The sequence below is a fragment of the Schistosoma mansoni genome, chromosome 6 (genome assembly GCF_000237925.1).
Source record: "Schistosoma mansoni strain Puerto Rico chromosome 6, complete genome".
Taxonomy (NCBI): domain Eukaryota; kingdom Metazoa; phylum Platyhelminthes; class Trematoda; order Strigeidida; family Schistosomatidae; genus Schistosoma; species Schistosoma mansoni.
The window spans coordinates 4,929,351-4,944,200 of record NC_031500.1 but is presented as its reverse complement, the minus strand read 5'-3'; the positions used below and the strand labels follow the sequence as shown (position 1 = coordinate 4,944,200).

Here is a 14,850-nt window from a genome sequence, read left to right as displayed (position 1 = left end):
TAAAGAGAGGTTATGGTGAACCTTTCCATTCAATGAGGTGTAAATGTCAAATCTTAATAATAAAAGTTAAAATTTTGGAGTTTGTGGTTAACTTACGGTCTTTTTACGAACTATTGAGGATCCGGTAGGACTATAGTTTATGGTTGACATTTGAGCGATACTAAAGTGTTGTAAATTAGTCTAAGGAATTAGGATTTAGAGTTAGAAATTAGGATTAGTGTTTTTATCACGACCTGACATCATTAATAATGCTCAAATGCTATTTAGACATATGGACGAATGAATAAATAGGATACATCTTATACAACAACACTTCAACGTTAATAATCCTTACGACTGACTTTATATTCTGAGAAGTCAAAAACAGACAGGGAAATAATTTTTTCATATCATAACGCTCAATTACCTTGGAGCACACAACAGAGTTATCAGACTAACGAAGATAGCAACCAATTAGGTTATAGAAAACGTTGTTGAGGGAATATGAATTTTGAGAAATTTCATCTAGGTAGCAAAGATTACGTATACAAAAGTATAATATAATTTCAAAATTCGAGATCTAAAGAAAGATAAAAAATGAACTGATTTGTACCATTGTGACCGATTCTTAAGCATATGACTCATAGCCCCAAGCAATTCATACACGAAGTAAACATGGTGCGTCAATATTACTTTTGTAATCATTTTAACTATTTTATTTTTTTATTATCTTGTTGGGATTTTCTTTCCCATTGTCTAATCATTGAGATAGATAATAATTGAGTCTACCTTAACAGTTAATTGCCCCCAAATTCACTGATACGGTCAAGAGTGGAGAGAGTCAGCTCTCCCTCTCCAAGTGCCCTCATATGGCCACGTGTATACAGCCTCTGTCAGGAAAGTCTTGCTCATTACCTCCTCGCGGCACAACTGTTGTTTACGAAATCGACAGGACAAAAAGCGAATGTCCGGTGCTTTAACCGGGTTGGTGGACATGGAGGGTCCATCTAGGGGAGTTGGAAAACCCTGATTCCAAACCAATGGTGCACATAGGCTCCAGTATCCTGATGGAACGAATGGCGTATGAACCTATTGTTGGTCACCGGCTACCATGGGACTACATCTCCTTACGATGCTCCACTGCCTTGTGGACTAGACCTTTAGGTCAAAGGCTCGGGGTGTGGCCCCCTAAGAAAACCACCTGCTTCAGTCTGGGCACCTAGGCAGTATCACAGCCCTCACACAAATGAAATGAGATTTGTGAGGCGCATATTTATCTGGTGCTTTTTGTACCAATATTTATGTGTTTAAATAAAATAAAATACAGACAAATAGATGGTGTCGCGATGGGTTCACCCCTAAGTCTCATATTGGCTGATATTTTTCTCTTGAAACTAGAAAACCGCCCACTGGCAAAACAGATTGAAAAGCTTTCATTTTACTGCCGATATATGGACGACACGTTCATCCTTTGTAACGACTATACTCACTTAATAGAAACACTTGAGTTATTCAATACAGTACATCGGTCCATAAAATTCACATGTGAAGAGGAAAATGGAGGTAGGATAGCCTTTCTAGATGTTCTTCTTACAAGGAGAAAAGACGGTTCATTAAGGAGAAACATAAACAATATGGCGGATCAATATACAAACTTTCTCAGTTTTGTTCCTCTACAATACAAAAGGAACCTGATTAAGGCATTACACCATAGAGTCAAGACCATATGCTCTCGGGATGCGGTCGAAGATGAAACAAAAGCATTATACACGACCCTGAGAGAAAACGGATACCCGGAGAGATTTATACATAAAAACATAGCCAATCAAACAAAGTATAAAGAATGCTTAACCGTGAATAAAAAGCCTCTGTATATACGCCTAGAATTCAGAGGCGATGCACATAGTGAAATGCTAAGACTCAAGTTACGAAGATTAATCCAAAGAACTTTTAATTCAAGTAAACTACAGCTAATGTTTTCCACACGTCCAATGATCACGCGGATGTTGAAAGATAAATTGCCTAGACTAGCCACCTCTTTTTGTATCTATCAATTCAACTGCTCCTGTGCGGCAAGTTATATAAGCAGATTTTCTAGGAATTTGTATATTCGGGCTCTTGAGCACCTCCCAGTGTGGTTAAGCAAAGGTGTAGTCAAAACGGTTAATAGTTCCATTTTAGCCCATTTAGTTCAGACGGAACATACAGCCAACATGGAGCAATCTTTCGCAACAATATATCGTGTCAACAACAGTCTATTTAACTCCGTCAGATTAAGAATTCTGCAGACGACTAAGGCGATTGCTATCCGGATAAAAAAAGCCAGAGGTTTGCATCCAAAAGAAATATGTCCAGCCGCTCCTTTTACCCTGGCCAACTTGTTAATAATCAATTTTATAGTATGGTGACGTAATTTGATTAAGGTTCATTTTTATATCCTAAGCTTATTTTATCTACACGTTTTACCATTGTCATTATTATTATTACACTTGCTAACCTTTTAGAGAAATTTATCCAGCATCTACCCCTATCTACTATATCTGATCTAATTCATATTATTCTACATATTAAGTAATTTCTGATTTGTAATCCTATTATTCTCTTTCACCCCATGTCAACTATATTTATTATGATCATTTATGTCAACATTTCATTTCACTTATAAACTGATTCAAGTTGACACTTCATATTAGTCACCCAAACATTAACGATTCGATCTAACTTTATATTACGAACACTCCTTGATTCACATATTACAGTTTCTTAAATGATATACTCTGTCTTAAACTTGGCCAACTTTTTGTGGATTATTAATTTGGATTTATAATTGTAAATTCTTATGAGAAATTATTGAAAAGAATATTCATCGTTCATATAATTGTTTTAATATGATGGGAATTTTTCAGCGATTAAAATAAGAAATAGACAGTGATGTATGCTGGTGTTAGTCTTTTCATGTGGTAACAACTCAGTGGATTATTTGCTTCAAAAAGTAGGTTATTTATTTATTTATTTAAACATATATATATTGGTACAAAAGGGCACCAGATACATATGAGCCACACAAAATAATGAAAGTAGGAAGAGAAGGGATGAAAAGATAAGGCGGACTGAAATGTACAACCAGAAGACTCAGTTAAGAAAGTTAGAACCACTCTTTATGTAGAAAGTAAAAGAAGGTTGCAGCAGGATCGCCACTGGCTTCTATTCTGAGCCATATCTGATAACGTCTCTAGCCACTGTGTTGCACCATCTCTCGGACCCCAGCCAGGGAGTCGTGAAGGACCAACAGAGACTAGCCCTTTGTAGCTTTCCTTCATACCACGACACCATGTCATACACTGACCTCCTCTCCGCTTTTTCCAACCAGTCCCAGAGTCGGCAAATAATGCACGACGTGGAAGTCTCTGGGACGACATTCGTAAAACATGTCCAAGCCACCGAAGTCGGTGTTTCAAGATGGTAACACCAATTGAATTATCGTCTCTGTGCCCGAACACACGATGCCGAACCTCTGCATTACTAACATGGTGTTGCCACTGGATGTCAGCAATCCTTCGGAGACAACGATGATCGAACACAGAGAGTCGTCTAACATCCTCAACTCGGAGAGGCCAGGTTCCACAAGCATAGAGCAAAACTGCTCTCACCGACGCGTTGTAGACCCGACCTTTTACAGCCAGACTAACATCACGAAGGCGCCAAAGATGGCCCAGATTGGCATAAGCCGCTCTGGCTTTCATTATACGTGCATCAATCTCATCACTCACGCCACCATCAGCACTTATATAGCTACCTAGATACACGAACTTCTCAACTACTTCAATCTGCTCACCATCTAGGGTGAGTGCAGGATGAGAATCCTGCCAGTCTTGTAGGAGTACTTTGCACTTCGAAGGTGCAAAGCACATGCCGTACCTGCGGATACTGATTGCCAACTGATTAAGTGCGGATTGCATGCCTTGGGCATTATCGCACAGTAAGACAATATCATCCGCATACTCGAGGTCGAGAAGTCGTTCTCCAGGCAGCAGATCCACACCGCCATTACTTACATCCATCAGAGCTGTTTCCAGGATGTCGTCGATGGCAAAGTTGAAGAGGAATGGTGAGATCGGGCAACCCTGCCTAACCGCAGTGCTCGAATGAAACAATGGAGAAAGGTGGTTGTATGCCCTCACTCTGCCTGAGGTGTTCGTATACAGGGCCTTTAAGATGTTAATGAACTTCTCAGGCACACCCTTCTTCAATAGACAATCCCAGAGAACAGTCCTGTCCAACGAATCGAAGGCAGCCCCGATATCAAGAAACACTACGATTGTTGGCCTGCGATAAGTATGACGATGTTCTAACATTTGGCGGAGGGTGAAGATGTGATCAATGCATCCTCGACCTGAACGAAAACCAGCCTGCTCCTCGCGAGTAAATCGTTCTCGGGTTTTAAACAACCTACGAAGAATGATAGAAGCCAATAGTTTGGACGCAATCGGAAGTAGACTTATCCCCCGATAGTTGTTACAGGAACAACGTGAACCCTTTTTAAAGATAGGGACGACTATTGACTCATTCCATGATGTTGGAACACTTTCTTGCTCCCAAACCTTTGCAAACAGCACCGTCAGTTCCTTAGCCAGAAAGTCACCACCATCTTTAAAAAGAGCCGGAGGTAAGTCATCTGGGCCCGGTGATTTGTAGCGCTTCAAGAGTTGGAGTTCCTTGCGGACTTCCGCCTCGTTTGGTGGATCAGTCGTCACCGGCCATGGGGGGCAGGACAAACTGGTTGATGTTGCCGGAGCAGCAGGCCAGTTGAACTGCCCTTCGAAAAATTCCGCCCATCGTCCAAGACGTCGAGAGATGTTAGTGATTGGCATCCCATCATCCTCGTAGATTGTTTCACTCACACCAGACTTCTTGCTGCCAGTGGCTCGGATGAGTTGGAAGAGCTTCCGGCAGTTACCAGATGCAGCTGCTGCTTCCATCTCATTAGCACGCTCCGACCACCAGGCTTCTCGGTCCTTACGCAAGCTTTGCCCGATTTCATTACGTAACAGCCTTCGTTTGTGGTCATACTCACGGTCACCCGGAGTAGACCGACGGGCTTCCATCAGTTGTAAGGAGCCAGAAGAAACCCAGTGCTTGTAAGCCGGACGTTTCGCGAAGCCGCAAGCGGCTTTACTCGCCATTTTCATGGCGTCGTGAAGATGCAACCAATGCTCATCTATACTTTTCGGTGGGATGGTAGCTAGCCTAGAGGCTAGCTCCGCTCGATACTTACTTGCAACAGGAGTTGCAGCCAGTTTACTAACATCGATCCGTTGGTGGTGGTCAATCCTTCGGCCACTGAAAAGTAAGGTAAGATTGGCACAGACCAGGGCATGATCAGACTCCAGATAGGTACTCCAAAAGGAGCGGCAGTCTTGTACACAACCACGCCAGCGGTAGCTGATCGCGATGTGATCAATCTGAGTCCAGGCTTGGGATGCAGAGGGAGGACGCCAGGTGGCACACCGGCGATGACTGTGCCGGAAGTTAGTGCTAGCCAGAAACAGGTTGTGGTCTGTGCACAGTTGCAACAAACGGTCCCCGTTATCTGTCCTGCGACCAACAAGTCCCCATCGGCCACCTAAACGACTCTCTTCTGTGCCTAGACGCCCGACCTGAGCATTCAAGTCTCCGGCTAATACTACAATATCTGTCGAACGCGCTTTCTGGAGAAGAACTGTTAACTGGTGGTAAAACTCATCCTTGATTGCATCCGGGCTGCAATCTGTCGGGGCATAGGCGTAGATGACGAAAAGACACCGTTTCTCACGCTGATTTCTTCTCACTTTGATGGAACTTTCTAATCTAACAGCACATAACCGACTGTTAATGGGGATCCAATCGATTAGTGCTGCCTCAGCCCTAGCGCTTAGTGCAACACCAACACCTGCAAGACCAGACGAAGATGCCACAGAGTCCCCGGATAAGCGCACGTGAAACAAGCTTTTCGAAGCGACAGATGGAGAGCGAATTTGTAGTACTTCACTAGAGTCTTGAATACGGGTCTCGGATAGACAGCAAACATCAACATTAAGACTTTCTAAAGACATAGCCAGCCCCATCTGTTGTCCGATCTGCATTAGTGTGCGAACGTTGAAAGAAACCAGCTTGAACGGTGTACGTGGTTTCAGAAAGACTGCTTCAGTATTCGTAATCGGTGGAAGCATTCACTTTCAACCAGACAGTGACTGGAGATCGTTTAGATAGGACAGAGTTTCCACCATGGACGAGCTACTGCATAAGTTGGAAAGGAAGGATACAAAAATTGGGAATGAAAGGGAGTGAATAAGTGATATGGTAAATAATAATAATAATAATAATAATGTAAATTGTAATGGTTATAATCATAATAATAATGTAAATTGTCTTGCTTCTGGTATGAGCGAGGATAGTATCGTCAATAGAATTCATCATTTCATTTATTTGTGTGTGAGCTGTGATACTGCCCGGGTGCCTAAACCGAAGCAGGTGGTTTTCTTAGGGGGCCACACCCCGAGCCTTTGACCTAAAGGTCTGATCCACAAGGCAGTGGAGCATCGTAAGGAGATGTAGTCCCATGGTAGCCGGTGACCAACAGCAGGTTCATTCGCCATTCGTTCCTTCAGGATACTGGAGCTCATGTGCACCATTGGTTTGGAATCAGGGTTTTCCAACTCCCCTAGGTGGACCCTCCACATCCACCAACCCGGTTAAAGCACCGGACATTCGCTTTTCGTCCTCTCACTTTTGTGAACAACACCCCTGCCACGAGAAGGCAGTGAGTAGGACTTCCCTGGCAGAGGCTATATATTCACGTGGCCATGTGAGAGCATTTCGAGAGGGAGAGTGGACTTTCCCCACTCTCGGCCGTACCAGGGCATTTGGGGGCTCAAAAAGTAGGTACAAGGATTAAGCTGTTAATGTTAAGGAGCTACGAGTAAAATGTTTTGTCTTTGAACTTGACAAAACCGCATGACCACACTTACTTGTACGACAGTTTACTCGACAATTAGGTATCAATAGCAAGATGTATTAACACAAAACAATGGCATGAAGTTATTCACAATATTAATAGTCCAGTATAAGCGATACATTTGTTTGTGTCTGTTTTCACTGACTGATCAGCTACAACATACATTGTCCGGATACACCAATAGTCTGAATCAATTCATGCCGTGGTTTTAGAGAGTGGTAATTTGGTTAGTTTATATTTCCTTATCCTGTTCAAACTCGTACTCAAGCACAACCTAAACTAGTAGTAAATCCTTGTTCCCATTTTCAACTGGCTTCTCATGTCAGGATCTGCAGTAGTTTAACGCACCAAGTACGTAACACCAGACAGTTTGGCAGTATAATTTGTCAGATATGAAATTTCATCTTACTTCCAAGGACGTTTGTGTCTACTGATTCTATACTGTAGAATGGTAAAGACAGTCTTAGTACTTGTTTTCCGACAACAATTTCAAGTCCCAGGGATACTTCGTTTATGCTTTAAGGATAAGACTTTCTAGCTGACTGGTTCCAAACAGTACTCTACGTCGTACAACTACCATATTGTTAGCAACCAGTTTATTTTGGGGAAGGATGTACTTCTCTCAATTCATGTACTAATGGGTTATAATTACAAAACACTAACTTTATGTTTCTCATGTGCCGCACAATATAAACGCAAACTGTATGAACATTTTAAGTCCTGTTCCATTTTGGGCACCCGGGCAGTACCCTAACCCACAAATAAATTAGAGTCGAATTACCCTCGCTTTAATTTTCATTCTCAGAAATTGTATTTATAATTATTTGATGACGTTAGTTTATATCACTTTTTAGTTCCCTTTTATTCCCATTTTGTATATCTTTATCTTTCAACTCATACAGTAGGTCGACTACGTTGCGAATCCTGTCCTACCTAAATGTCTTCAGGTCACTGTTTGGTGCCTCCTTGTAACAGTGTTTATGTATTTAAATAAATGATGCTAGCTAACACCAACTTTCGGCACAGTCATCGCCGATGTGCGACTTGGTGTCCTCCGTTTGTATCTTAAACCTGAACTCAGTTTGATCACGTCGCAACCAGCTATTGCTGACGTGGCCGTGTACAAGACTGCTGCTACTTCTGGAGTACTTATCTGAAATTTGACCATACCTTTGTTTCCGCCAATTTCATCTTACGTTTCAGTGGCCAACAAATTCATCGTCCTAAACTGATCGATGTCAGCAAATTGGTTGCAGCTTCTGTTGCAACTAAATATCAAACCGAGTTAGGTTCAAGACTAGCCATCAATCCACCGAAAAGTATAGATGAGCACTGGCTACATTTGCATGACAACATGAAAATGACGAGTAAAGTAACCTGCGGCTTCACGAAACTTCCCACTTATAAGCATTGGGTTTATACAGGCTCCTTACAACTCGTTGAGATACGTCGGCCTACTCCTGCTAACCGCAAGTTTGACGATAAACGTAGATTCTTACGTAATGAAACGTGAGCTCATAAATACTTGAGCTATTGCTTTCCACGAACCAATGTTACAGCGTAATAAGTGCATTGGTTGATATCACAACATTTAAATGAATTTCACGAGTGTACTTTATAAGAATTTCAACAACGTAGGATACAAAAGGCTCTGACAACAGTGGTGTTCAGAAATGTTGGGTCTCCCACTTAACAGACATTCTACTTTTAAATGTACTTAAGGAACATGTAACAAATAAAAATATTCCGGACCTCAGAATACAACTAAATTGTCCGTTGGCAAAGAGATCTATAAAATATCAACCAATGCATCTCCTAAAGAGACCAGAGCAAGATCAGAATACTAAGAAAGATCGCCTCTTGAAAAGACTTCTGAAAAAAAAGCATTCACATTATCATCAGGATACTGGATTCAATGCAGTAAGTAGTCACTTTGTCGCAGACGGCCAGTTCATGGCAGAACAGACTCCAACGTATCGTAGGAGCAGAGTCAGGTCAGACATAAATTCTGGTAAACCCAATAAATAATTTGAAAGGGGAAATTGGTTTTTACTCCTGAAAAGACTGAGTAAAAAGGTGTCAAGAATATAAAGTTCCCATTCACAAAAGACACAGTTTAGCTCTGATCGAGAACTGACCATTTAGTAAGGTCAAGTGCTTTTCACAGGGTCAGTTAAAATTTACAGCTTGAAACTTGTTTTCAGCATTAAGAAAATATAATAAGAGGTCTTCTTATAAGCTGTTGTCTCCAAATTTCAGCTAGTCTAGAACATACAGAAAGTATGCAATAACGATCGTAATGTATGGGCGGTCGAGGCAATGTGAGTTGGTGGATAAAATATAAAGCAAATAAGCACTATGGACCAAGATTTTATGACTAAGGATCTATCACTTGTCGTATAAAGAACGATAGAGCTAAAAATACGTTTAGTAGCAGGTGAAAGGCATCATAAATTAACGAGTTTCCGACGTGTCAGGCTCCGAAAATACTCTAGGTGCAGCACAAGGTATTTAGGATGAATTCTAGGTTTTTCACACCAACCCTCGAAATTTGCTTAATAAACGACCGGAGAAAATATTTTAATTGACGCTCACAGGCTGAATACAACCGCAATAACAGAAACATTGTTAACTCTGTCTATGGATAACAGTGAGGTTGGTTTCAAGAAATTAATAGAATTGTTATTTAATTCCACTTCTTAAACAAGAGGACTGTTGGCCCTCTCCCTTGGAAATCTTGTTAGACCTGGCTGAGATTCTATTTCATAGAAGTATAATTAGTAGAACAATTAGTTGCCACTTGGAGGAGACAAGAACTGCTTCTTGTCTTAGCTAATCCCAGATTCCATTGTGAAGTCAATGGTATATTCGTTAAGAAATATAGTAGTGGAAGGCATCAAGTGGTATAAGACCATAATATACTTATGGTCATCAAGCCGAATAGCGTTGCGTCACCCACCGTGAAGACATAGAGTCACATGGAGACCAATAGTATCCGGAACTTGGAAACCACCATACAATCGTGCAGTAACTGAAAAATGTTTAAGAACCTATTGGGAAAAATGTAAATCCTTCAGTTGTCAAGATATCCACTATACTAAACGACTATTCAACACTAGGGTAAACTGTGTCAGCAACTAGTCCTTTTCTAAATACACATAAGGAGAGAGGATCCATACAGAAACCCAATTTATCTCAAGGACTTTAAGTTTTTGCATGACGCTAAATTAATGTGAACAAACTAATTACCCCTAAAACAAAACGAACAAAAGTAACTTGGCTAAAAACTTTGTAATACTTGATATTGACTTAGGGTCAGACAGACCGTTTATATCTTACAGGAGCCCATATGAGAGTATACAATTCAAATCTACAAACCAAGAACTAGCTGAGGCGACTATCCATATTAGATTGAGTTACCAGAAGGTATATCTTCGCTCATTAACAAATGTCATTAAAAAGGTGGCGCATGGAGAAACATTCCACTGTTAAGAATAATGACTGGAGCCGGCAGCTAATACTAATTAACGATACCCTCTATTCAATCAATTGTTCCAAGACACAACTAGTGAAGAAAAAATGCACAAACAGTGCGATGTTTTCTAAAGCTTATATGATTCTTAAATGTGAGAGGTCGGCTAATTTACATGACTGAATACTTTTCAGGTTTATATACAGGTTGATAAAATCCAGAAAATAGTTTCTGTAATCACCGTTCGTAGTATTAAAATTCCTCCCGGGAAAAACTGGTGTAAACCACAACTATTGAAGTGCTTTTTGTTAAAGAGTATTATTGCTAAAAATGCTCAAGTAACTAGAAGAAAAATATCCAGGGGACAAAAGTTGATACACAACTAGTAAGGTAGAACAAAAAATTTAAAATCAGTACATTTTGGAAATAACTGTGACAAAGCCACAGGTAATATGATATAAACTACTACATGGACTTAGTTTGTTTTAACATGATAAACCAACAAATACGCCGAATAAATGTTTGCATACGCAGATATGTTCTAAATCCAAGTGATACAAGAGAAATGAGGGTTCCCTGACTATTGAGTTTACTGTTTTCTATTTGGAGCTTTCATAACTGAAAAGTTTTAAGGAACTGCAACAACTTACCGAGCGATTCTCGCTAGCTGATATAAACCAGTTAGAGCAACAAAGGCGTTTACACTGAGAAGGTTGTAATTTTTAGGGATAATAACCAAAGAATATCGAGACCATATGAGACCAGTTGCAGCGAGTGCTGTACTTTGGTATAAACTGACGTTCTCGACTGGTCGGTTAATATCTGCTAAACCAGCTATTACAAGAAGCTTTAATTAACTAGTAATTTGTGGATTGTCATTAGCAAACCCATTTAAAAGTAGGCGCCCAGAAAAATATGGTTTTAGGTCCCGCAGGATGATTCCACAAAGGTTTGAGTCGAGCAGGAACCTTTTTATCAACGGCTCCAATCAATGCCCGGTAAACTGCTGACATCTGTCCGGTAATTTACGCGGCAAAATTTTGTAATAGAAAAGTCCTTGGTTTGTGCTTATACTAAACAATCAAGCTTCATTCTCACCATCCTCAATATTTATTATTCCTGGGATTAGTAAGCATAAGTAATTGAAATTTTGAGCTCCGTTTTGAGGGTCAACGCACTGTTCCAATTCATTGTTAACATCTAGTGGGTTTAGTGTACACACTCGACTGAACTTATCGTGATGAATACGATAGTACAATCGCCCGTCTTCGTAAGAAGATAACGATGGTGTAATTTATAAATTCATTTCTGCATAGTTGTGGCTAGTCCCCGGGTTTCCTTTCAACAACAGTTCTTGTCCACTCTTCAGTCTTCAGTAATAAGGATAGTAGATTGATGAACCTGTGTTAATCCTAACAGATTTCCTTCCAGTGAAGGTCTAGATTCCCCCTGAAAATGTTCACTGATAGGGGTGATACCGCTTGTTCGGATAAGGCGTTCCAGTCATTGACCACTCAATGAGAAAAACGGAACCCACCTTTAGTTTATTAGATTGCGGTTTGTGAACCTTCTTGCTATGACCTCGGAGATTATTAGTGCTGGAGGGAGCAAAAAGATAAGACATATTAACACCCGAATCATTATTAAAGATGTGAAATGCCAGTATAAGGTCACCCCGCGTCCAATGATAAGATAAGGGAAAAAGGTTTAGACGTTTTAAACGCTCATTGTAATAGAGTTTAGAAAGACCCTTCACTAATTTCGTCTCCACACGCTGGACACGCTCAAGTGAGTTAGTGTCCTTTATCAGACATGGGCTAACTGCTTGGATACAGTTTTATAAGTGTGGCCGTACATAGGTGGGATATAAAACTCGAAACATCCCCTTGTCAAAGCATTTAAATGCTCGGCGAAGTGACCATAACACATGATAACCTTTGGAAGCAGCCACGTTGCAGTGTATAGTAGTCTTCAAGTCGTGACTTATGTTTACTCCTAAGTCTTTATGTTCTTGAACACGTGGAAGAGATGTACCATCAATGGTATAATGGTAACTATTACCGTGCCCAACGTGCATGAGTACTCTCTTCCTTGCATTAACTTACAAGCCTCAATCATGAGCCCACCTAACTAATTCACAACGATCAGACCCACTTCTTATTGTTCTCCAGGTTTTGACATCATCCGCAAACAATAATGTTGACGACTTAAGCAATAGAGGTAATTCATTAGCATACAGGAGGAAAAGTAAAGGGCCTAAGATGGCGCCTTCAGGTACACCACTTTTGACCGGCTTCCGTTCGGATGGTGTTCTGTTTACCCTCACTCTCTGTGTTAGGCCACATAAGTTTTCTATCCATTCCTGTATAGTACCTGTTATTTCAAAGCTCAAGAGCTTCTGCATAAGACTTAAGTTTTGAACCTTGTCAAACGCTTTGCTAAAATCTATGAATATCACGTCGACAAACAGTCCGTTATCTAGGGCTGTTGTCCAATCCTCTCTCGCAATAAGTAAGTTAGTTAAGCACGAACGCTCGGGAAATAACAGGTTATACGAATCTATGTGACTCCGTAACTTAACGCGAATTATCTTTTCAAGTAACTTAACGACTATGCTAATCAGGCTGGCGGACCGGTAGTTAGATACGATCCGTCTTTGACCATCCTTAAATATAGGACTAACTATAGAGTCTTTCCGGTCTCCAGGTAGTTGAGCTAGTGAACGGGACATGCTGAAGAGCGTCGCGAGTGGTCTTGAAATGATGTCCGCAAGCGATGACAGCAAACGTGGATGTAACCCATCGTAGCCCGGTATCTTACAAGGTCTGAGGTTTGTTATCAGTGGAAGAACAATTTCTTCAGTCGCGAGTATAGATCCTATGGCTGGTATCTCATTGTAAATGGAACAAGTAGATGTAACACTACACGTAGAGCAGACTTTACTAAAATAGATCGCAAATGTCTCAGCTTTTGCTAGATCAGATTCAGCTAATAAATCTGAATTTTCGTTTAGCAGTAATGCGGGAGTAGCATCGCTACGTTTTGTTCGCCTTTTAACGTACGAAAACAGTCGCTTAGAACAGGTACGGCTATCGTATGCCAACTGTCGTTCGTAAGTGGTACGGGATTTAGCTATGGTCTTTTTACATATATTTCGAATTTTTTATATTCGCACTTAAGTGTTGCCTGTCCTGTCGACAAGAATAAGTCCCAGAAGTGTTTCCTACACTTCAACAAATTCCGGGTTTCCTTGTTAATCCATGGAGGGCGATGTGATAGCTTACGTGTTGACCATAGGATAAACGGTTGAGTTACGAACTCGAACATAGCTCGGGAGTTCACTAAAGTTCTAGACGGATAACATTCCAGAGGGATAAGGCTGATCGATAGTTATCTGGAGTTCCATGAACATCATTTGATATTTCTAAGGGTTAAGAATTAAACTATCGTTTTGCATCCAGTCCTCCAGTAGCTCTAATTTTCTCTCTGTGAATCACCCTATTATCTGATAGTTCTCCAAGGCTTAATTTTGTTAACGTAGATAAGAATGATATGCCTAAATTTTTGCGAGTCCATTGTAGCGGTAAATGAATCCCCAAAATCAATAGCTCTGTAAGTGTTCAACATTGGATACTGACCACATTAGTTTTAATAGACTCACCTAGCTGAAGGCGCTCGGTCATGCATCTGCATCAGATCACGAGTGGGAACGCCTTGCTCAACTTCTACTGCGATCACTAGCCAGTTTAGACCAGTCGCTTGTCGATATATTGATAGTCTATCAAATATATCTTCCAGCCTCCTCGCTTTTGATTTTTGATTTCACTGGGTGGGTACGATTCAATTATAGAATATGTTGCCGGCGAAGTGTTATCAAGCTACACTACCTGTGGCATCTTCACCATTGATAAATATGAGGAACATCAAGAAGGCCAGGGTGGGTCTTCATAGCACTCTTGACATTTGTGCTCTCCACTTTTATCGCAAGCTGCTGAAAGCATGACTCAGAAGATAGTTCTATAGTGACCCACTTCTACGACGAAAACGTGATTAGTATAATCGAAACAATTATTACCATAACCAAATGTACCAGTGATTATTTTACTGTACCTGTTTGTTTAAGTGTACAAAACACACACGCTCTTCCGTTGCCTGTGACCTTGCATGAACTCTCGTACGCTCAGTAGTTCCGCTAGTAATCTTTGGCACAATCTCGGTATCCTTTCGATACCATGAGATCGCTAATAAATATATCTTGTTGCAACCGTCAACTGCCTTCTAGTTTTTGACCCACGGAGGGATCCAACCTAATACCTAGAACGTATTGTTCCTGTAGTGGTGATCATCGTCAGTCGCGACTCGACGCCTACTACAGTTCTTTAACGACGAAAGGATTGAATCTAAG

General features: G+C 40.8%; 1 protein-coding gene across 1 annotated transcript; it reads right to left on the bottom strand.

The window, feature by feature from the left end:
- Positions 1-10,740: 10,740 nt before the first annotated feature.
- On the bottom strand, positions 10,741-11,493 carry Smp_099420 (hypothetical protein). Its single transcript, XM_018798023.1, has 3 exons — positions 11,333-11,493; positions 11,096-11,292; positions 10,741-11,063 (listed from the first exon to the last, which is right to left on the bottom strand). Exons 1-3 carry the CDS (start codon positions 11,456-11,458, stop codon positions 11,045-11,047), a joined length of 342 nt encoding a protein of 113 aa, XP_018653006.1. The 5' UTR covers positions 11,459-11,493; the 3' UTR covers positions 10,741-11,044.
- Positions 11,494-14,850: the final 3,357 nt, after the last annotated feature.

Coding starts and splice junctions, on each gene's coding strand:
- Smp_099420 (XM_018798023.1), bottom strand. CDS start 11,458: ATGTCAGCAGTTTACCGGGCATTGATTGGAGCCGTTGATAAAAAGGTT. Junction 11,293..11,332: donor GGGCGCCTACTTTTAAATGG/GTTTGCTAATGA, acceptor AGTTAATTAAAG/CTTCTTGTAATAGCTGGTTT.